The sequence below is a fragment of the Chiloscyllium punctatum genome, chromosome 10, assembly GCF_047496795.1.
Source record: "Chiloscyllium punctatum isolate Juve2018m chromosome 10, sChiPun1.3, whole genome shotgun sequence".
Lineage (NCBI taxonomy): Eukaryota > Metazoa > Chordata > Chondrichthyes > Orectolobiformes > Hemiscylliidae > Chiloscyllium > Chiloscyllium punctatum.
The window spans coordinates 79,149,191-79,173,297 of NC_092748.1; the positions used below are offsets into that span (position 1 = coordinate 79,149,191).

At 39.8% G+C, this 24,107-nt stretch overlaps 1 protein-coding gene across 4 annotated transcripts in view; it reads right to left on the reverse strand.

Moving 5' to 3' along the window:
- Nucleotides 1–24,107, reverse strand: part of LOC140482332 (inactive dipeptidyl peptidase 10-like) — a 1,704,473-nt gene that overhangs the window by 490,776 nt on the left and 1,189,590 nt on the right. For all 4 annotated transcript variants that reach the window (XM_072579621.1, XM_072579623.1, XM_072579624.1 and 1 more), the window contains exon 5: nucleotides 14,219–14,293. In XM_072579621.1, coding sequence (XP_072435722.1) covers nucleotides 14,219–14,293 — 75 coding nt within the window. The remainder of the gene's footprint in view (nucleotides 1–14,218; nucleotides 14,294–24,107) is intronic.

Here is a 24,107-nt window from a genome sequence, read left to right on the forward strand (position 1 = left end):
AGCATGAATGGAGAGCTGCAGTTTTGGACTTGCCATCTTATGGATGGATGTTAAATAAAGTCCTGATCCACCCTGTCTGATGGATGTACATAATCCTATGACATATTCAGAGGAGAGCAGGAAAAATCTATGCCAAATTTCTTTCTCAATCAACATCACAGAAAGAAAAATAATCTGAGGAAATATGCCTTTGCCGTTTGCTAGATATCACTGAGCACAAATTTCTCTGATAAAATAATGATCACACTCTTAAAATAGTTAATTGGATTTTGGTATTTTACAATGCCCTTAGCATCTCTAAAACACTACATATATAAATGCACATTTTAAAAATTTTTTCTGAAAACAAAAAATGCTGGAAGTCAGAGGGTCAAGCAGCATCTGTGGACAGAGAGCAAGCTAACATTTTGAGTCTAGATGACTCTGTTGTTCAGTGACAATGTTAGATATTATATAGTTTCAATAACTAATGTATTCTTGATATAAATTTTGAAAATCTAACAACAGAATCTATGTTTTTTTTTGTCAAATAGTACTCTTACCTTCCAGTGTTCAATTTAATGGTGAGAATGAAAAATAAACCCATGTGTGAACAGCGACATTGGCATGTGCCTTTTACATTTACACTGCTAATTATAGGTTAATGCAATGCTTGTCATATTTGTTATAATTACTGTATCAGGTTTTTGAAAACTACATCCTAATTTTTCCAGCCATTGCATTTAGATTGAATAATGTAATTATGCATATTATGCAAATAGAACAGTTTAAAGAGGATGCTACATTAAGCATTCTATAGTGACAGTTAATTTATTAAGAAGGGTTCTATTATTTATTTAAACAATGTGCATGATTTCAGACATTGAAATAAGCTAAATAGATATTTGAATTCCATTTTTATGAAAAGTTGGAAATACTAAAATACAAGAAACATAATATCTAATATATGGCATTGTCTACTTTACAAGTGAAAGCGCATATAGAAAATATAAAAACACTAAAAGTTTCTGACAGTGTAAACACAGCATACATTATTCAGAAATATTCTTACAATTATCCCTTTGTCAGTTGTTCAGTTTCGGCATCCCTTATTCAGATTCATGTGCATGCTCAGTGCAAAAATTTCGTGGAGAATATTTGAATGTCACTTTGGCAGGGACAAGGGAACAGAAATACCATACATCAATCCGTATAGTGAAGCATACATCAAAATAATCAATCAATGATCTTAAGTCTAACAATGAGAGATGTATTATTATAAGTCAAATCTCAGGTTTTGTTTTTGAAGTTGGTTAAACTTTTGACGAATGAAAACTAAAAGTAGTATTAGTTACATGAAACTGTAAAAAAACCATAATTTTTGAGTGACATGCATATTCTTACTTACTAGCTATTTGTAAATCTCAAAACGAAGCATCCATAGAGAGGCCTACTCCTTGTTTGCAGATTTGAAATTCAATTTGTGAAGGTGACTGGAATTTTCTTAACCTGTAAACTTCTTTGGTTCATTTTTTTTTCACATGCATGCCTGTCATTGAAAGCTTTGCAGCCCTTCATTTTAGTAAGTATTATGATACTAAACGTATACCCATTTTAAGAAGTATTCAGCTGATTGAGTTGAGCTTTATATTTTCAACAAAATCATAACATGAAAAATATTTAAAATCTGCCATTTCCATTAACTTCTGTGAACTTATAAACACAGTCTGTCACTTGTGAGTGACATCAAAGTTTACAAACTGCTTCCAATCTAAAGACTTTGCTCATCAGTAGCAATGAATGTGCAATTAACTTAATAATATGCTAAGTTAAAAATCACACAACACCAGATTATAGTCCAACAGGCTTAATTGGAAGCACACTAGCTTGCGGAGCGACGCTCCTTCATCAGGTGATAGTGGAGGGCTCGATCGTAACATCGAGCTCTCCACTATCACCTGATGAAGGAGCGTCGCTCTGAAAGCTAGTGTGCTTCCAATTAAACCTGTTGAACTATAACCTGGTGTTGTGTGATTTTTAACTTTGTACACCCCAGTCCAACACCGGCATCTCCAAATCATAATAATATGCTGACTTTGAAGACATCCTAACTTTACAGACTTAAGAGGACAATTACAGTTAAATACCATTAACAGTTGGTTGAATGCATTTAAAACAGAGTAAAAACAAATTAACATTCACCCGATAACATATAGTAATCCACTGAAGGAAATTTTATTTCCCTCTGACTGCTTGAAACAAAGTAACAGCAATGTTCCAGTGGAGGTGATATTGCTTTATTTTTGTTATGGTGCCATTTAATGGGTCCTTCCACAGCAAACAAATTCACTTGAGTTCTGAACAACAGTCTGAGGCACAACCATCATGTCATGTTTCTCTGAAAGAGGAGTTTCAGAAAACATATCCCAGAATCATTAAGACTCTCGTTTCTGGCTTTGTAGCATTACCTAATGGCATCCCTATCCCTGTTCATCTGCTGTTGAAACCACTATCCATGCATTTATAAGCACTATACTTGACAATTCCAGTGCATTTCTAGCCAAATTCTATCCTCCCGTAAATTTGATGGTTGGAGATGCTTCCGTGGGTATACTTAAACCTGTGTTGCTTTGTCCCTATAATTTCTGCCTACAATGGCATTGGGACATCAGTTACTGAGAGGTTACCATCTTAGAATAGATTGTCACTCCTTTCGGCTGAATTTTGTGTTTTCTTTTGACTACGTCTAAGTTTTTATTTTCACGAGGCCGAGTGTGTTTTCACCCTACTTTACCAACTCACTGCATTAATTGCCATGCCCTTATTCCATCTCTCATGTCTGCTTTCCACCCCATCTTACCATGGGCCATTCCCACAACATCTCAGCACTCACCGGATATCCTGACATTTACCGTCAGGGCTTCCACCTGCACATCTTTAAAATCCGTTGTGCACCTGGACAAGCACTGCCAATCTGGAGCAGTGGATCTACATGGTTCCTTATATTTACTCTGGACATTGCAGCTGGCACAAGACAATATCCTACTTAGGAGGCAATATCCTTAGATTGTCATGGATAGGTGGTACTGCCATGGGATTTCATCCACTCTCAGGACCAGCAGAAGAGCCATACCAATCTGGCCTGATGTTGCCATCCAAGTTAAAGCAATCTCAGTCAACAAAAGGAATCACAGCACTGTGAGAAGGAGGTTAATACCTTTTCCACTTTGCCAGAGTTAGTTTCACCATCTTATCTGATACATTAAACTCACTATGAATTCTACTTTACTCATCCCCTACCAAGGGTCATTCCCTACCACTCTTAGTATTGACTGCAAAATCTTCCTTCACTCGCAGTCACCAATTCGAGCCCCAACACTATTAACCCCTGTATCACTTGCTGGGAACATCTCCCCATCTGCAACAACAACAGTAGCTGTGTCACACACTTTCATCTCTTATAATACCTGGTATTCTCTCATTCCCTGAGCTGGAGAGCAGTGAAAGTGGATTATTGAGTATATACGTAGCTGAATTAGACAGGTACTTCTTCAACAAAGAAGTCAAGAATTTTGTTCAGATAGACAGAGTTGAGGCCTCAATCAGATTAGCAATGATCTTATTAAATAATGGGGCAGGCCAAGACACCTGACTGCTTTCAGTGAATAGCCAGACCAAACCAAATCAGCAAAAAGCTGAGTTGGGAGAACTGGCCACTCCCCTTTCATTCTACAAGTATTTTTGAAAACTTAAAAACCTTTTTGCCTGAGGCACCATCTGTTCGCTGTAATCAAATTGGCCCGAAAACCCATCTAAGACCAGACTTTTCGGAGCCTGTGTCTTTTATGACCTCACTGGAAAAAAAAGCCAAGGACAACATAACCTTGTCAAAGGAGCAGCATCATCAGAAACAGGCAAAATGATTTGATTCAGAAATTCATGAGGCTCTGTACGTTAGTTTTTTGAGATTTGGATGTCTAACAAACTTTATCATGATCCTGCAGCTGCTTCATAGTGATTCCACCTCATGAAGGGTTTATGCCTGAAAGGTCAACTGTTCTGCTCCACCGATGCTGCCTGACTCACTGTGCTGTTGCCAGTGCCACACCTTTCAAATCTGATTCTCCAGCATCTGCAGTCTTCACTTTCTCCTCATAGGACATCCTTCGCCATATAAAGATTTGCTGGTCAAGAATTGGCCTTTTCAGCCATGATAAGTCCCATGGTAGTCACTTGCCTGAAGTAGATATCATATCTATTCAGCACAGAAAAAAGCCCTTTGGTCAATTTTGTCATAGAATCCCTACAGTGTGGAAGCAGGCCATTCAGTCCAGTGAGTCCACACAGACCTTCGAAAAAGCAACCCATCCAGACCCAACCTATCCCTGTAACCCTGCATTTCCCACGGCTAATCCAGCTACCCTGCACATCCCTGAACATTATAGGTAGTTTAGCATGGCTAATCCCCCTAACTTGCCCATCCTCAGGCTGTGGAAGGAAACCAGAGCACCCAGAGGAAACCTACACAGATATGGGGAGGATGTTCAAACTCCACACAGTCACCCAAAGTAAGAAACGAACGTGGGTCCCTGGCACTGTAACGCAGCAGTGCTAACCACTGAGCTATCATGCTGCCCATTTACCCAGCCTTTATCCTATCTAGGCTTGTTAAACCTAACTATTCTCATTCAATTTTCCAGCATTTAGTCCATTGTCGTCTATGCTTTGGCAGTGCAAGTACACATCCAGATACTGTTTAAATGCTGTTCGGGTTTCTGACTCTATCATCCTTACAGGCAACTCCTTCCAGATTCCCATTACCCTCTGGGGTGAAAAAAAGTTCTTTCTCACCTCCCCTATAAACCTCCTGCCTCCTTCCACCAACAAGGGAAACGTTTACTCTATTTGTGCCCCTCATAACTGTGTACAGCTCACCCTTGAATCAACTGACATACAATGACATTGATGCATCTTGGGACTTCCTGTTGCAATAAATGCAAATTAGCTTGAAGGCCAAGATATTCTCTTACAGACATAGAAAGATTGGTACAATTTTAACTCCCTTCTGAGCAGGTAGTATCCTGTCAGTAGTCCACACTTTAAAGTCTGGAGTGGTACACCAAAGGAGATCTCAAACAGGTATGTCTAATACAAAATCAGAGTGCGCTGAAGACAGTTTAATCTAAAAATATTTAAGCAATGATATGTTTCTTGAATTCCAATGTCTCAAACTAATGGGTGGTTATAATGTGATACTACAATAGAGAAAGATTATCTTCAAATTGCAATGTGCTGAATCATCAGAAATGACTTCCACTTTCACCACTTGAGTAGCAAAATGATGGTGTACAGCATCCACTCATTAGAGATCATAAATGATTTTCATTTCAAATTTCACAATACTTATAAAAAAGCTCACTTTTAAAAAGCTTTCAACTTCTGTGAATTCAACATTGAACTACTTTGATAGAAATATATTGAATACAGAAGAAATATTTGCAATAAAAGCTATTTCAATACATTCCAAGATGCAAACATTTTGTTGCACAGGAACATTGTTTTTATCCACTGATAGTTAATTTTAGTAAGCTTGCAAACTAGTCCCATCTTAGTAACGGAAATGCATGTTGAATAGAAACAACTGTTCAACATGCGAGAGTTATTTTTAAACAGCAAGTTGCTTTCCTGAAAGGCAGACTCTCTGGGGAGGAGGAAGGTCAAATTATGCTAAGATTTATATTTGTTGGCTTCCATTGTTTCAAAGTTACACAAACCTGCATAGGTAAACATTTTAATGTGTGTTCGATCTATCAATTGATACAGCTCATTAACACTTCAAAACTTTAAAGCTTTCATCCACTAACAAAGAAGCATTGGGTAACAATAAATAAGATGGAGTCATAGAGTCACAGAGATATACAGCAAAGAAACAGACCCTTCGGTCCAAATCGTCTATACCGACCAGATATCCAAACCTAATCTAGTCTCACTTGTCCATAACCCTTCCTATCCATACATCCTCTAGATGCCTTTTAAATGCTGTAATTGTGCCAGCTTCCACCACTTCCTCTGGGAGCTCATTCCATACATGCACCACCCTCTGCGTGAAAAAAGTTATATCTTTCTCCTCTCACCCTAAACCTCTCCCCTTTAGCTCTGGACACCTCACCCCACCACCCCCCCCCCCCACCTCCAACTCCAGGGAAAAGACCTTGTCCATTTATCCTATCCATGCCCCTCATCATTTTATAAATGTCTACAAGGTCACTCCTCAGCCTCTGACGCTTCAGGGAAAACAGCCCCAGCATATTCAACCTCTCCCTATAGCTCAAATCCTCCAACACTGGCAATATTCCTGTAAATCTTTTCTGAACCCTTTCAAGTTGCACAACATCCTTCTAATAGGAAGGAGACCAGAATTGCACACAATATTCCAAAAGTGGCCTAACCAAAGTCGTGTACAGCCGCATAACCTACCAACTCAACATTCTGACGAATGATGGAAGGCATATCAAACACCTTCTTCACTATCCTATCTACCTGCGACTCTACATTGAAGGAACTATGAACCTGCACTCCAAGGTCTTTTTGTTCAGAAATACTCCCTAGGACCTTACCATTAAGTGTATAAGTTCAGCTCTGATTTGCTTTGTCAAAGTGCAGCACCTTGCATTTACCTAAATTAAATTCCATCTGCCACTCCTCAGCCCACTGGACCATCTGATTAAGATTCCATTGTAATGTGAGGTAACCTTCTCTGCTGTCCACTACACCTCCAATTTTGGTGTCATCTGCAAATCTACTAATTCCTATGTTCACATCCAAATCATTTGTATAAATGACTAAAAAGCAGTGAACCCAGCACTGACCCTTGTGGCACACCACTGGTCACAGGCCTCCAGTCTGAAAAGCAACCTTCCGCCACCACCCTCTGTCTTCTACCTTCAAGCCAATTCTGGATCCAAATGGCTAGTTCTCCCTTATTCCATGAGATCTAACCATGCTAACCTGTCTCCCATGGGGAACCTTTTTGAACGCCTTACTGAAGTCGATATAGATCACATCTGCCACTCTGCCCTCATCCTTGTGCCCTCTTTGTTACCTCTTCAAAAAAACTCAATCAAGCTCGAGAGACATGATTTCCCATGTACAAATCAGTCATTGCCTTTCCAAATACATGTAGATGCCATGTGGAATTTAATTCTTTGCCCACTGAATGTAATCTGTACTAATTTCACAACATATCTTTTTTTTTGAAGAAAGATGGGCCATAGGAGCAAAAGTTACACAATGTTACGCAACTTTGATAACATTTTCTTCTTACCATGTAATTGATTGATTCATGAATTGCTGAAACCAACTCATGTCAGGTATACACAGAATAGATCAAGTGAATCCTTTGAAGACTATAAAGGTGATAGGAGTACACTTAAGAAGAAAATCAGGAGGGCAAAAAGGGGACATGTGATAGCTTTGGCAAATAGAGTTAAGGAGAATCCAAAGGGCTTTTAGAAATACATTAAAGACAAAAGGGTAACTAAGGAGAGAATAAGGCCCCACAAAGATCAGCAAGGCAGCCTTTGTGTGGAGCCATAGGAGATGGGGGAGATACTAAACAAGTTTTTGACATCAGTGTTTATTATGGAAAAGGACATGGAAAATGTAGAATATGTGGAAATAGATGGTGTCATCTTGAAAAATGTCTATATTACAGAGGATGAAGTGCTGGAGGTCTTGAAAAGCATGAAAGTGCATAGATCCCCAGGACCTGATCAGGTGTAACCTGAAACTCTATGGGAAGCTAGTGAAGTGATTGCTCAGCTCCTTGTGGAGATGTTTGTACTATAGATAGTCACAGGTAAGATGCCAAAAGACTGGAGGTTCGCTACCGTGGTGCCACTATTTAAGAAAGGTATTAAGGACAAGCCAGGGAATTATAGACCAGTGAGCCTGATGTCAGTGGCGGGCAAGTAGTTGGAGAGAATCTGTAGGGACAGGATTTACATGTATTTCGAAAGGCAAAGAATAATTAGGGATAGTCAACATGGTTTTGTGCTTCGGAAATCATGTCTCATTAATTTGAATGAGTTTTTTGAAGCAGTACCAAAGAGGTTTGGTGAGGGCAGAGAGGTAGTTGTGATTTATATGGACTTCAGTAAGGCATTCGACAAGGTTCAACATGGGAGACTGGTTAGCAAGGTGAGATTTCATGGAATACAGGGAGAACTAGCCATTTGGATACAGAACTGGCTCAAAGGTAGAAGACAGAGGGTGGTGGTGGAGGGTTGTTTTTCACACTGGAGGCCTGTTACCAGTGAAGTGCCACAAGGATCGGTGCTGGGTTCACTGCTTTTCATCATTTATACAAATAATTTGGATGTATGTATAAGAGGCACAGTTAGCAAGTTTGCAGATAGCACCAAAATTGGAGGCATAGTTGTCAGTGAAGAAAGTTACTTCAGATTACAATGGGATCTTGATCAGATGGGCCAATGGGCAGAGGAGTGGCAGATAGAGTTTAATTTAGATAAATATGAGGTGCTGCATTTTGGGAAAGCAAGTCTTAGCAGGACTTATACATTTAATGGTAAGGTCCTAGGGAGTGTTGCTGAACAAAGAGACCTTGGAGTGCAGGTTCATAGCTCCTTGAAATTAGAGTTGCAGGTAGGTAGGATTGTGAAGAAGGCATTTGGTATGCTTTATTTTATTGGTCAGAGTATTGAGTAGATTAGTTGGGAGGTCATGTTGAGGCTGTGCAAGTCGTTGGTAAGGCCACTTTTGGAATTTTGCATGCAATTCTGGGTTTCCTTCCTCTCAGAAGGATGTGAAACTTAAAAGGGTTCAAAAAGATGTTGCCAGGGTTGGAGGATTTGAGCTATAGGGAGAGGTGAAGAATCTGGGGCTTTTTTCCCTGGAGGGTCGGAGGCTGAGGGGTGACTTTATAGAGGTTTATAAAATCATGAGGGGCATGGATAGGATAAATAGGCAAAGTCTTTGCCCTTGTTTTGGGGAGACCAGAACTAGAGGGCATAGGTTTAGGGTGAGAGGGGAAAGATTGAAAAGAGACCTAAGATGCAACATTTTCATGCAGAGGGTGGTACGTGTTTGGAATGAGCTGCCAGAGGAAGTGGTGAAGCCTAGACCAATTGCAACATTTAAAAGGCATCTGGATGGGTATATGAATAGGAAGGGTTTGGAGGGATATGGGCTGGGTGCTGGCAGGTTGGAGTAGACTTGGGTTGAGATATCTGGTTGGCATGGACGAGTTGGACCGAAGGGTCTCTTTCTTTGCTTTACATCTCTATGACTATGTGTTTATCCACTCCTTTCAACTCAATAATATGTCTATTCACCCTCATGGAAATTGCACAGAATTTTCTCATTTGATCAGAATTTTCCAGTCCACAGTGAACATGTGCACTAAAGGACTTTCCATTGATTTTCTTTGTGAATTCACAACATCAGAACATGCTGAGAAAGGCTATTCTACACAAAGGAAGGTGTAAGATTAAATAAGTGAATTTTGAAAACAAAATTACAGTCCACATTGGCTGGAAGTAGAGACTAGATGTTACACTTGCTTGGTGTCCCTGCCCATTAGTACAAATATCATGGATAAACTTACCCCCACTCTAGTGTCTTGCAGCAGTGTAATGACCTGCAGGTCATTTACTGGCTCACAACAAGAATTCAGCTCCCACCTGAGGAAGAAGCCATGCCTCTCAGTTGCTGGCAATCAACTGGCTGATCGGCATCTGTTTCCAACAATACTACCAGGAGTGGCAGCCTCTGTTGGGTTGCATTTGGTTCCTCATGAAGATCATTACTGAAGCTATACACTGAGCTATGTGGGGAGGGTATCATTGAGGCCTGTCAGCCTGAGAGGTCCCAGGGAAATGGAGTGAACATGTTGCAGGGGTACAGTTCACAGGATAGAAGGAAGGGGAAATGTCAGAGTGGTCAATCTTTGATGGGTCCATTGGGACCCTTAACCAGACTCTTTTCTTGCCCATCACTAAGTTGCATAGTGAAAGCTACTTGGCATTCCACTTGGCTCCAGTCTCAGCATGAGTAAACCTGTAGCTCAACCGAAATAGGCACTTTAATGGTCATTAATGGGACAAAATATGCGCATAAGATGCTTGTAAGAGCATTTGAGGACCATGGTGATAGGAGATTGGGCAGGCAAGTAATTATATAATTGAGAACTGAGGTGACAAAGGCACACATTTAGAATTAATGATACAATCAGAAATTGCTGGAAAAACTTAGTCACGCTGTCAGTATCTGTGGACAGAAAGCAAAGTTAACATTTTGGGTCCAGTGACCCTTCTCAGAACTGTTTTTAGCTGGAAAGAGATTGTCATATAGATTGAAGATAGAGTGGGTGTGTGGGGGAAGAGGCAAGGTTGAAGTAAACATCAAGGTGGAGATACAGCCCAGAGAAAGGAAAACAGTTGGGCGTTGAAAAGGGACAAGTAAAGGTCAGCCTGAGAAATTGAATAGCTGCTGGTGGGGACCGTTAATGGTTGTCTAAGGGCTGTTTCAGGTAGCAGCCCATAGCAAGGCCAGATCTGTGGGGGTTGGGGTAAGGACGTGGGAGGTGGTGCTCAGGCCCTAAAATTATTGAACTGAATAGAGATCAGAGGGCTGCAGACTACCCATGGAGAAAATGAGAGGCTGCTCTTCCAGATTTTAGTGACAGTTGGCTGAGGCAGGGGAAGGCTGATTAAACATGTTGTCTTTGTGAGCAAGATGTCGGGTCAGGGTTGGATAATAAGTGGTGCATTGCTACTCGATGAGTGATCAGAAACTCCATATTCAATTGAATGACATTATTTCTTTAACTGAAAATGCGAAGATTCAGCAGCAGCAGCTTGTTTCTTCACAACCCAATCATACTGTGCCAAACATAGGCTCTATGAATGTGTTATGTAATCCAGCCAATTACTAACACATGTTAACAGCTCTAAACTTTGGAGAAAATATTTTACTATTAGCCTTTCAATTTTGAGATTAACACGAATTGTTTGGATTGTTTTATTCTTGCAAGGAATCGCCACACTGTTGATTTGCTTTTTTCCCCAAAAAGCAAATTGACAGAATTCATAAAGGGTTCACTCTGAATTTTTTTCCTCAATACAGTCGGTCTAAAATATCCTTTCAATTGTAATAGCTTTAACAACGTCGACTGAATATTGATAACCAATGTGTTAGCAGTAGGGTTGCAAAATCGAACAGGGACAGCTGAGGTGTAGAAAAAAATAGAACATAGAACAAAGAAGAATACAGCGCAGTACAGGCCTTTTGGCCCTCGATGTTGCACCAATCCAAGCCCACCTAACCTACACTAGCCCACTATCCTCTATATGCCTATCCAATGCCCGTTTAAATGCCCATAAAGAGGGAGAGTCCACCACTGCCACTGGCAGGGCATTCCATGAACTCACGACTCGCTGAGTAAAGAATCTTCCCCTAACATCTGTCCTATACCTGCCACCCCTTAATTTAAAGCTATGCCCCCTCGTAATATCTGACTCCATACGTGGAAAAAGGTTCTCATGGTCAACGCTATCAAAACCCCTAATCATCTTGTACACCTCTATCAAGTCACCCCTAAACCTTCTTTTCTCCAATGAAAACAACCCCAAGTGCCTCAGCCTTTCCTCATACGATCTTCCTACCATACCAGGCAACATCCTGGTAAACCTCTTCTGCACCCGTTCCAGTGCCTCCACATTCTTCCTATAGTATGGCGACCAAAACTGCACACAATACTCCAGATGCGGCCGCACCAGAGTCTTATACAACTGCAACATGACCTCAGGACTCCGGAACTCAATTCCTCTACCAATAAAAGCCAGTATGCCATATGCCTTCTTCACTGCACTATTTACCTGGATGGCAACTTTCAGAGAGCTGTGTACATGGACACCAAGATCCCTTTGCTCATCCACACTACCAAGTATCCGACCATTAGCCCAGTACCCCATCGTTTTGTTACTCATACCAAAGTGAATCACCTCACACTTACCCACATTGAACTCCATTTGCCACCTTTCTGCCCAGCCCTGCAGCTTATCTATATCCCGCTGTAACCTGACACATCCTTCCTCACTGTCAACAACTCCACCGACTTTCATATCATCAGCAAACTTGCTCACCCAAACTTCTAGCCCCTCCTCCAGGTCATTTATAAAAATGACAAACAGCAATGGTCCCAAAACAGATCCTTGCAGAATACTGCTAGTAACTGCACTCTAAGATGAACCTTTACCATCAACTACTACCCTCTGTCTTCTTCCAGCCAGCCAATTCCTAATCCAAACCTCCAACTCACCCTCAATGCCATACCTCCGTATTTTTTGCAGTAGCCTACCATGGGGAACCTTATCAAATGCCTTACTAAAATCCATATATACCACATCTACCGCTTTACCCTCGTCCACCTACTTAGTCACCTTCTCAAAGAATTCAATAAGGTTTGTGAGGCACGATCTGCCCTTCACAAAACCATGCTGACTATCCTTGATCACATTATTCCTATCTAGATGTTCATAAATCCTATCCCTTACAATTCTCTCTAAGACTTTGCCCACAACAGAAGTGAGGCTCACCGGCCTATAGTTACTAGGGTTATCCCTATTCCCCTTCTTGAACAAGGGAACCACATTTGCTATCCTCCAGTCTTCTGGCACTATTCCTGTAGACAACGAGGACATAAAAATCAAGGCCAATGGCTCTGCAATCTCCTCCCTTGCTTCCCAGAGAATCTTAGGATAAATGCCATCAGGCCCAGGCGTCTTAACTATTTTCACCCTTTCCAGAATTTCCAACACCTCTTCCCTACATACCTCAAAGCCGTCCATTCTAATTAATTGTGACTCAGTATTCACATCGGCAACAATGTCCTGTTCCTGAGTGAATACTGACGAAAAGTATTCTTTCAGTGTCTCCCCAATCTCTTTAGCCTCCACACGCAACTTCCCACTACTATCCTTGACTGGACCTATTCCTACCCTAGTCAGTCATTCTTTTACTCCTGCCATACCTATAGAAAGCCTTTGGGTTTTCCCTAATCCTACCAACTAAGGACTTTTCATGTCCCCTCCTTGCTGCTCTTAGCTCTCTCTTCAGATCCTTCCTGGCTACTTTATAACTCTCAATCGCCCCAATTGAACCTTCACGCCTCGTCTTTACATAGGCAGCCCTCTTCCCTTTAACAAGGGATTCCAATTCCTTATTAAACCACGGCTCCCTCACACGACCCTTTCCTCCCTGCCTGACAGGTACATACTTAGCAAGGACACTCAATAGTTGCTCCTTGAACAAGCTCCACATACCGACTGCGCCCTTGCCTTGAAGCCTACTTTTCCAAGGCACGCATCCTAAGTCGTGCCTCACCGCATTATAATTTCCCTGCCCCCAGCTATAACTCTTGCCCTGCAATGCACACTTATCCCTTGCTAAAAAGATAATGTTCTTTAGAATATAATTTTCATTGGTCAACTCTTTTCTTCAGAATTTTTGATAATCTTCCATAGAGAACATAGCGAGATATTAGCAGAATCACACATAAATTCCACTACTTGAGACTTCTGCAATTTGCTAGTATTTAAACACATAGGAATATAGATTATTTTGCCAATGATGCACAAGTTTTGATCTGAACAATTTTCTTCACTGCAGTTAAATCCAGGAATTCCTACAACCAAAAGTTTACTCTTTCGTTATCACCTCACAGTTGGCACTTTGCAGCAAAAGGCAAATAACTGCAAGACCAAAAAAATGTCGAAACAACATCATTAGACAGACAGAACTTTCAAATCCATCATTTACATAAGCACTCATATTTACACTCAAGTATAAAATGGGTATGTTAGATAATTTCTATTTTCTCTCTTTAAACCATATTTGTTTTTTCATCTCTTACTATTTACAGAGGGAAAAAAAGGAACAAGTGGCTTTGGAACTGGAACAAGTATTCTATTTACTGTAGCAGCAGGGGACAAAATTTGTTTGCACAGGAGAAAATATCCAACACACAGTAACATTCAAACCGTTTTTTTTTCTCTCTGACAACAGCCAAAATAATCAAATTAGATTGCATCTGGAAACATTCCAGCAAGTATACTGATACATCTTGATATTGTAAAATGCATTTGTGACAACTGCAGAAAAGACGCTTGCCCAAGATTTTTCTGAAAAAATAAACAATGTTGCATAATTGTTGGTGTACCTGTTTGACGTCATATGCAAGAAGGACAAATCTGAGATCTGGAGACACAGAGTATTTTGTTGCTTTAAAAATCACCTAGGAAACAAAAAAAAATACAAAATATATTTAAATTGGAATGCATCTTCAAAATATTAATCTAATCTTATGACAATCATTCATTTGATAAGCAGTTTTGTGTTGGGTTTAAATCTTTGCTAGGGACTGGAGTAAAACTGCCATTATTCAAATAACTTGCACAGAAATGCAAGTTCTTAAATGTGAAATTACTCTCAAGCTGAATTTTGGACAAATACAGCTCCTTGAAGTATCTTATGGATTAATATCTTTTTTTAAAAAAATCCCCTGCCTCTTGCAAGATAACAATTTTAGATTGGTCTCAAACATCATTTGAATCATTTCATTTTTGAGTTGTTGATGTTATGCAAGTCACAGAATTTACTTCATGAATATATCTGATTATATCAAAACTTGTACCACAGAGAAAGAGGCACTAAACATCTGAAAAAACTGCACAGCAGTAAAATTAAACACCTATGGGAATCATTTTCTGAATAATAATGTTTTTACATCACTAGCCCAAACTGTTTGTATGAACATTCTACTTTCTTTCATTATTTTCAATACCTACTTTCTCTCAGTGGTGAGAAACTTCAAATCTGTGAGATTATTCATGAGTAATGAATGTCTCAGCTGTCAAACACTAGGGCTCATCTAACACTTCTGATAACGTGAAGTTGTCTATTTCTGTCAGGTATTCTCAATGGCATCAGCAACAGGGTAAGAATGCATTTCAATGAAGTGTTAAATTGCTTCTGAAAGTATCTGTCTTTTAAAGGCAGTGCTGGCATCAAAAGAAAAATTACTTATAACAAAATTGGGTTTTATCTTAAAAATATACAGAAATCTTGCAGCATGAGAGCTGATATTTATTTTTAATAAATATCTTGAGTTTGATATCTCTTTTTTTCTTGCATGGGAGCACAAAAGAGGCTTCTTTTAGAAGGAAAGTGGACAAGTGTTTCTCCCTTTCATAATGTGCATTAAAGTGTAAATTATAGAAATTGAAGATTTGCTAAGGAACTCAGCTTTTGGTGTCAATAGAAATAATGAGGGACACAGTTTTACAAATTCAGTTCAGCAAGAGCAACAAATATTGGCAGCAATGCTCACATCCTGTACATTCAATTGAAAACAAAACTGACTTGGATCGAAAACTAAATACACAAACCATAAAGATGCTTTTTTATTGCCATACTATTGCCACTGAGTTGCTCAACCTTTTAGCAGACCAGTGTGCTGTTCCACCAGGTTTGTAGAACAAGTATTTGCTCCACAGATGCTGTCAGACCTGCTGAGTTTCTCCAGCAATTTCTGTTGTTTTTTTCTAGAATACATTTCTCTCATTAGAGTTCCTGTGATTACCAGGGATTCTTCTGAGATTCCACTTTATCACCTGCACATTATTTGATTCTAATAACCATGAACATCTTGACAGAAATTAGTTCTCTCTCTTAAATGGATTAACTTAAAAATCACACAACTCTAGATAATAGTCCAACAGGTCTATTTGGAAGCACTGGCTTTTGAAATGCTGCTTCTTCCTCAGAACTTAGTGTCATGGAGATGTGATAATACATTAAACAATTTTAGATCAAGTCTTTCATTTTTTAGAATGGGATGCACTGGTTTCTGTTCTTTGGTTTGCAAATCCCAGAACTTCTTTTAAATAACATTCTCAAGAAAGGTCTAGCTACTCTAAGTTAAAAATCACAGAACACCAGATTATAGTCCAACAGGTTTATTTGGAAGCACTAACTTTCGGAGTGCTGGTCCTTCATCAGGTGGTTGTCACAACCACCTGATGAAGGAGCAGTGCTCCGAAAGCTAGTGCTTTCAAATAAACCTGTTGGACTATAACCTGATGTTGTGTGATTTTTAACTTTGTACACCTCAGTCCAACACCGGCATCTCCAAATCATAGCTATTCTAACAATAGGTGCTATCTCAGTTTAGCCAATCCACTGGGGTGTGAGGTCTGTCTGTGTCCCAACATTGACTTAGACTGGTTCTATTTTTAAAGTGGGATTTACAGAGCTTTACACAGATTCATGCAGTTTTTGCGCAAAATAAAATGTAATTCTGAAGAAACAAATTAACCCCATAAACTTATATAGGTGTGCATGTAGGAGAGACAGAGCTAGTGTGTGCGTGCATGTAGGCTTGGTTCAGTGTGTTTGAGAGATTATTGGGGTACATCCCTGGGAGGAGGTGTGTATGTGTGTGTGTGTGTGTGTGTTTACGTATGCACGCGTACAGGGTGTGTGTGTGAGTGCAAGTGCGTGTGTGTGGTCACTTGTAGTGTGACATGAACCCAAGATCCTGGTTGACGCCATTCCCATGGGTTCAGAGCTTGCTGATCAGTTTCTGCTCAGCCACTCTGCGTTGTTGCTTGTCACAAAGTCTGCCTTGGAGGATGGTCACCCAAGTGCCAAAGGCCAAATGGCCCAGACCGCTGAAGTGTTGCCTTACTGGGAGGGAAGACTCCTACCAGATGATTGTTGTGCAGTGTCCACTCATCTGCTCAGTCTCGCTAATATACTATGCCTCAGGGCTATCCTTGCCTGCAACATATGAGTTCGACAACGTTGGCAGAGTCACATGAATACCTGCCACGTACATGGTGAGTGGTGACTCCACGTGTAATGGTGGTATCCGTATCGACACTCTGACACGTCTTGCAGCAGTTCCCATGACAGGGTTGTACAGTGTTTTTGTCCTGAAGACTGGGCAGTATGCTGTGAACAATTATCTGTTTAAAGGCGAGAAGTGGATGCGTGGACAAGGTGTAGGTGAGGTGCTCATCCTCATTGATAATGTGTTGCAGGCTGCGAAGACCATTGCCATAGTTGTTCGGCTCCTGGAAAGTACTGGACAATGAAGTGTACCCTGTTGGTTGCAGCACGTGTCTGTCTCCTCAGGAGGGAACTCCAGTTTCTCACTGTGACATGTCGGAAGTGGCGGTTGATGAGTTGGGCATCGTACCTTGTTCTTATGAAGCCATCCTTGAGCACTTTCAAGTGTCCATCACATTCCTCCTCATCTAAACAGATCCTGTGTATGCAGAGGATTTGTCTGTAAGGGATGGCTGTTTTAATATATTTCAGGTGGAAGCTAGAGAAATGTAGCATTGTGAGGTTATCCATGGGTTTGCAGTAGAGTGAGGTGCTGAAGTGCTCATCCTTGATGGAGATGCATGTGTGCAAGAATGAGACAGATAGTAAAGAGTAGTCCATGATAAGTCTGATGGTGGGATGAAACTTGTTGATATCACTGTGTAGTTGTTTCAGTGACTCCTCATCATGGGTCCAAAGGAAGAGATTTTGGTCAATATATTTGGTGTATAGTGTTGGTTGGAGGTCCTGCGCAGAAAAGAAGTCTTGATCAAACTTGTAAATGAAAATGTTGGCATATTGGGATGCAAATTTGGATTAAAACATTTATTTCCAATATATATATCTTGCAGAGTGTGATTTTCTCTGCATCGTGGCCTTATGCAAAATAGTTAACCTTATGTGACATTGGTTCCATCTGGTGTATTACCTTTAATCCACTTTCAGACAGGATGGAAAGCCTGTGTCACAGATTTCCCTGATCGAGCTGCTGTAATAAATATATTGCAGTCACAGTGTGCTACTGAGAGAGAGGTTGTATACTAAGCCCGGTGGCAGGGTGCCACAAAGTGAATCACTCTGTGTAGATCATGTTGAGCTTCTTAAGCATTGTTGTGGCTATACTGAAAGAGGTGTATAGTGGCTATTCCATCATACCGGACATGAGTATTCTCGAAGGTTAACAATTTTTGATGGATTAGGTGGGCCACTCTGTGAATTTGCTCTGCTTTTGAAGCCAAAGAACCGACATGGATGGTCCTGATTAGATCCCACTCCATATGAAGAGGTTGGTAGTCAGGTCTCGCTAATGATAAGGTAAAAACAATGACTGCAGATGCTGAAAACCAGATTCTGGATTAGTGGTGCTGGAAGAGCACAGCAGTTCAGGCAGCATCCGAGGAGCAGGAAAATTGACGTTTCAGGCAAAAGCCCTTCAATGTCAGTGAAGGTTAAAGGGGGTTGGCTGAGCTTTCTCTTGCTTTAGACGATCATTCCCTGGATCTCAGATAGCACAAATAATGCCAATTAATGGCCAGTCCAAGTTAGATATCATGCTATTCATATTGCAATTTGTAATGTGCTGCTTCATTATTGGAGAAGGTGGAAAGGGTATTTTCCATGGAATCATCAATAAATATTTTGACACAGACCTTACCATGAAGGGAAGGATGTGGATGAAGTAACTGAAGAATTTTTAGTAGTGCACCCATTCTTGAGGAAATCTTGCAGTGATATTTTGGGGTAGTGATGACTGCCTTTCAATAACTTAATTATCTTTTTTTTTGTCCACTGTGACTCTAACCATGACAAACCTCCATTTTACAGGTGACATTTATTGCTGAATGCTGAATGTCAAGGACAAGAACTCACTCCTTTCCTCTGAATTAAGGCTATGATGCAGACTGTAGGCAAAATGTTGCGTCCAGAACCTGAACTGGTGAACAAAGTATTAGTGAGTCGGTGACACTTAATCACAAGGTTAGAAGAATTAAAACTACCCCATCCACTCAATTCCTCAACCAGTTTGTAGAGCTTCACTGGTGCAGATCGCACAATTGAGATCAGAAACCGTATTTCTGATCCTGGTCAAATGTAAAAGTAACTACTTACTTTCTTCTGAATTTTCTGAATGATCATCCGATGGAGGATCCTTCACATCCAACTCAGTTCAGGAATCTCTTTAGAGTAGTGCAGGGAATCCATGCAGAAACATGCCCTTTTGAGAGCACTAGCTACTGTATTTCAGTACGTAAAGCACAAACATCCCAGAGCTTCTCTATGGCCCAGGTCATCTGATAGGAAGATCATTGAGGCGGCAGCGTACAGGGAGGAGTTATGCATCGGGATCGTGTGGAAATGCAGATCCAGGTTTTAACTGTTGAAACTTCTTATGGGCAATTGTCTTACACTTGGAACCCTTCAAAACATTCACTAAATCTGAGTCAGAGTCATGTGGTTCTGACATATTTAGCATAACACTTATCAGAGCAATTAAGCCGACTGTAATCCTTTACAACTATTAAACTGACTCCCTCAACTCAACATTGAACCCCCTCAACCATGGATACTCCACAGTTGTAAAATTACTCTAATGTTAGAACTATTTTTTGTCTGCGTAGTAGTTCCTGTGTAACTATCCATGTGAGTATTTTGGAACCTGCACAAGTCTCGAACCCTTAACACAGAGTTGATGATTTTTTTGAACAGTTCTGGATGCAAGATAATTGTCAATTGGATACTTTAATTTTGCAGATCATTCCCACATAGTAATTGTGTCAGGACTTCTGAGAAGCTCTGACCTGTATTTTGAGTAGGTACATCTGCTCTCCAAATATCTGGAAACCAAAAGATCTGGCTATTGTTTGCCAAATTTCTCCTTTCACAATGGCACACTGGCATGCACCCCATTAGCTATTGCTGGCATGCTTCACTTAGTCACTCCAACATATCCTTTTGGTGTCTCTATCCTTCCACCAACCTCCCAACTTCCAACGTAACCCACAAAGGTCCCATTGGTATTTTCCCTTGTAAGCTCCATTTGCCTAATATATTCCTCACTCCCTAAAAGTGCCTTATGGAGCCTTTTCCATGCTTGAACCATTGAATCTACCCTCTCTTCATTATTCTCTTTGTTCTTTGCTTTTCATATCCAATTTTCTCAGCTCAACACTTTGGAAGATAATCACAGCTACTGCATCAGTGGCAGCAATTCCTATTCTCATGACAATGTCTACCCAGCAGATGGAGTAGTCAGAAACACTGCTGTTACATAGTTGCAATATAACTTGCACTTTGTTACATTAAGAGGAGACTGATAAGAAAACTGGACAGGTAGAATATCTTCACTATTCCCATTCTCCAACTCTCTCAGGCTCACTGAATCATCTTGTGTCACATCCTCACTGACACTAATTTTCCATCAGAAAGAAACAAGAGCAGAGAGGTGATGCACATTTCTATTAATCTTAGAGTTTACAGTTCCTGTGCCATCTCCATGTACATACATACAAAACAATCTTAAACAGTTTCTTTCCTTCTTGTCCAGTGTAATGGTCTAACCTACTGCCCAGGTTGGTTGATGAGATAGAAATTGTTGATTTTCAGGTTTAGATTGGGTAGGTGGAGGATGAAAAGTTGACAGATTACACACAGATGGAATATTGGACCAAGGCAAATCAAAATGAATAGTTGAAATTGTCCATGTGGAGAATGTTTGCTTCCGATATTGTTTCAAGGTTGTTAGTCTAATGTATTTCCAGCAACCTTTGCCAATTCACAAAGGAAAAGTCTGGCCTTTCCAAAAATCAGTCTCTACTTGCTCAATCATCTCAACACCAGTAAATGAAACATCAATACAATGAAACATAGTCATAAAACTGGAAATCAGCTTAATCTGGCAGGAACACACTTTCCATTTTCTGTCAAGTCAGACAAATTAATGGTCATTAAACCTTGCTCACTTCACACTGTATTTCCAAATCCTTTGTGATCTGACAAAAGAAATGGTACATTACACTTTCCATTGAGGTTCTTAGCTTTTCAAATTGTATTATATCCCTAGGGATAACAAAACAGATAGTTAAGTTCAAATGTCTATTGCAGCAGGGATTTACAGAAAGGACCTGAGCAGAGGTCCATGCTCTATTACCTGAATGAACAACTTGTGACAATGAAAAAAATCTTAATGATTTTCTGAATACAAGCCTAGTTTTGATTATTAAGCCACATATTAAGTTAGTTCCTAGGAGAAATCAAACTCAAAGTATTCACATACATTATTCAAGCTAGCCCTAACAATTGGCATCAGCCTTTGTTCAGTGCGGAATTGTACTCAGCTCTGTGTCAGGTGGCAGTGTGTTCAGGTCTCACTCCAAATGCAGCACATAATGCAGGCTGACAATCCAAATCACTTTGGAGTGCTGCATTATCAGAGGAATAATTGTTTGAAGAGATGTTAAACCATAGCCCTTTCTTCCATCTACAATGGATCTAAAACATCTCATGGCACTTGTCAATATATAGTTCTACAAGTGATCTAGTAATTTATCTGGCAACATCATTAGAACATATTATCCAACTAGTTGTGTTGTTACTGTTTGTGAATCTTTGCTATGTGCAAATCGTCGGCTGTGTGTCCCTACATTATTAGTGATGACACTTCTCAATTACTTAATTGATTGTTGATATATTCCATACACAAAAGGTACTCCCAACTGTAAGGTTTCTTTTAAAAGGCACAAGGCCTGTGGAATTTAAAAAAAAACATGAAAACATAATCCTAGGCAAAGCAAGTAGCATTTATATTACCTTATACTGATTAACATTTGCAGCAAGTTTCTGAAGTGTATGAATGGTTTGCTTATCCAGTTTTAATTATGCTGATCTTTGTTGGAATGTGCTGCATGTTTTCAGAATGCTGGGTTAGGTTGCTTTTTCTGTGTTGAATCTTAAACTGTGTTTTATTTATAATAGGACTGCTTAATGTTTCTTATTGAGGTGTTTTTCTGATCTAGCATCTGTTTCATTGAACTGTCTTGCTGTTTTGGAAGTTGGTTCTTTTGATCTTAGTTCTGTGCACATTTTAATTCTTTCTGTTGGACTCCAGCTGCTATCAGTTGAATATTGTACTCAAACTCCAATTTTTATGCTGGGAAATTTGCTACTTGCCCCATGCCAGTCATAGACATCACAATCTTCCCTGGTTTTTCAAGTGATTCATTATGTGCTCCAAGGAGTATTAACAAGTGATGACTGTGGAGGCTTGTGTGTATTTGCCTGCCAAGTAACAATTCTGCACTTGTTCTGCAGTATGAAGTTTGCAAGTTCAAAATGAGTTTATGTATTCACTCATGTCACTTCAGGGAGTACAAGGTGGAGGGTATAGCCTAAAAAATTGGACTAAAAAATTCAGTAGTGAGAATATGAAGGACTTCTATACACAAGGGTAGTAGATATTTGGAACTTTCTGCCACGATGACAATTCATATTAGCTCAATTGTTTAATTTGAAACTGAGTTTGTGAGTTTTACAGGATATGATAGAAGGCAGGAGTAAAGTTAGAGATCAATTATGAATCAGCTCGAGAAAGTAAGTGGCCTACTCTTGTTTCTACATTTCCTACAAATGCTTTAACTGATCCAGAGGCCTCTCTGTCTGATGAGGTGGGCATTGAAAATTATGGTCACATTATTTGTGACATTACTTACAGCAACATGTTGAATTGCTCGCAAGCATTGGTATTGAGCATGGCACTGACTTATCTTCTGCTGCAAGTTCTTCAAGATGATCCTAAATGTACTGTAAGTGCAATGGACATCCAGCAGCCAAGAAAACAAATGGAAAGGTGCTGAAAGATTCGCAACGGTCAGGGCAATAATTAGCATGCTTTGACCATACTGGTGAGATTGGTCAACCTTTGTATTTAAAAGAGGCACTAAGATTTTGAATATGGCATTCACTGCCAGATATCACATATTCAGTGCATCTCTGTACCCAGTTCAAACCAGGTTTTATATCCTTCTATTCCATTTGCTTACTGCCTTCTCTTAGCTCTCAACACCCTCCTTTCAGAAATTTTCTGTCTAAATAACCCCCTCCTCACCACAATCAACAACTACCACCTTCCCCCATCACCCCACCTCTAACTTGCACTTTCCCCATCCTCTACAAATTTAATGCTCTGACCTGCGCATTGCTGCATCTGCTTAAATTAGCTAACCATGCAAGTTACATTGGAATCAACATTATGAAGCAACATAGAAGTTCAGCTTCTGTTCTAAATGCACTTTTAGAATTTTGAGCCCTTAATATTAAGCATTGTATGTTTCTTGCAGAGGTAATTTTACTTTCGTACAGCTGTTAGGGGCAAGAGAAACCTTGCATCAGCAAGTCCTATTATTCACTTACGTTGATAGTTTGTATAGTAATTCAGTGCAAAATTGGCAAAACTGAATGAGGATTGATCTCTGAGACACTAATAAAGTCCAGCACTGCATGTGCTCCAAAAAGACAAAAATGAAAGATGCTCTGAAAGATCAAAGCACACAGTGAACTTGCTGATATATTAGCTTTTAAAATAAGAAAAGATAGGCAATTAAGTTGCCAAAATAAAATGTCAAGGAGGAAAAGAAATGCTATTCACTATGTCTTATACATGAAAAAAAGTGCAAATCAACAACACACAAGATTAAACTGAATGATTTAGAAATGGAACGTTGGGATTCACGCACCACAGATTTGACAATAAATGCTTTCTTCATATCAGGCAATATCTGAAAAGCTTACATAATTGATCAGCTTGTAATATCAATAAATATTACATTTGATCATTCATCTTGCAGAGGGATTAAAATAAAAAAAATTCAGCAGAATTGTTTCCAAGAAATTGTATGAAATTTCTCTACCTTTGCAGAGCTATGAACCTACTTAAAAGAAGTCAGTCAAAACCTCCATTAAAATAATGATGAGAAATTACGTAATTCAGATAAGATTGAATGAGGTCTGCTATCTACATAGAATCAGAAGAATTTCCAGACAGACATTAGGAATGTATTGCAAACCAGATGGTTGTTGCACCGAACTGGCAGGAAGAGGCAGCTGATTGTTCTTAGCCCAACAAAGGAAACATAGCCACCCATCATAGGACAGATCAGACCTGAGCCTGTCATCAGTGGTATGGGAGAAAACATTGCAGAGGATAGTCCATTCAATTTGGCACA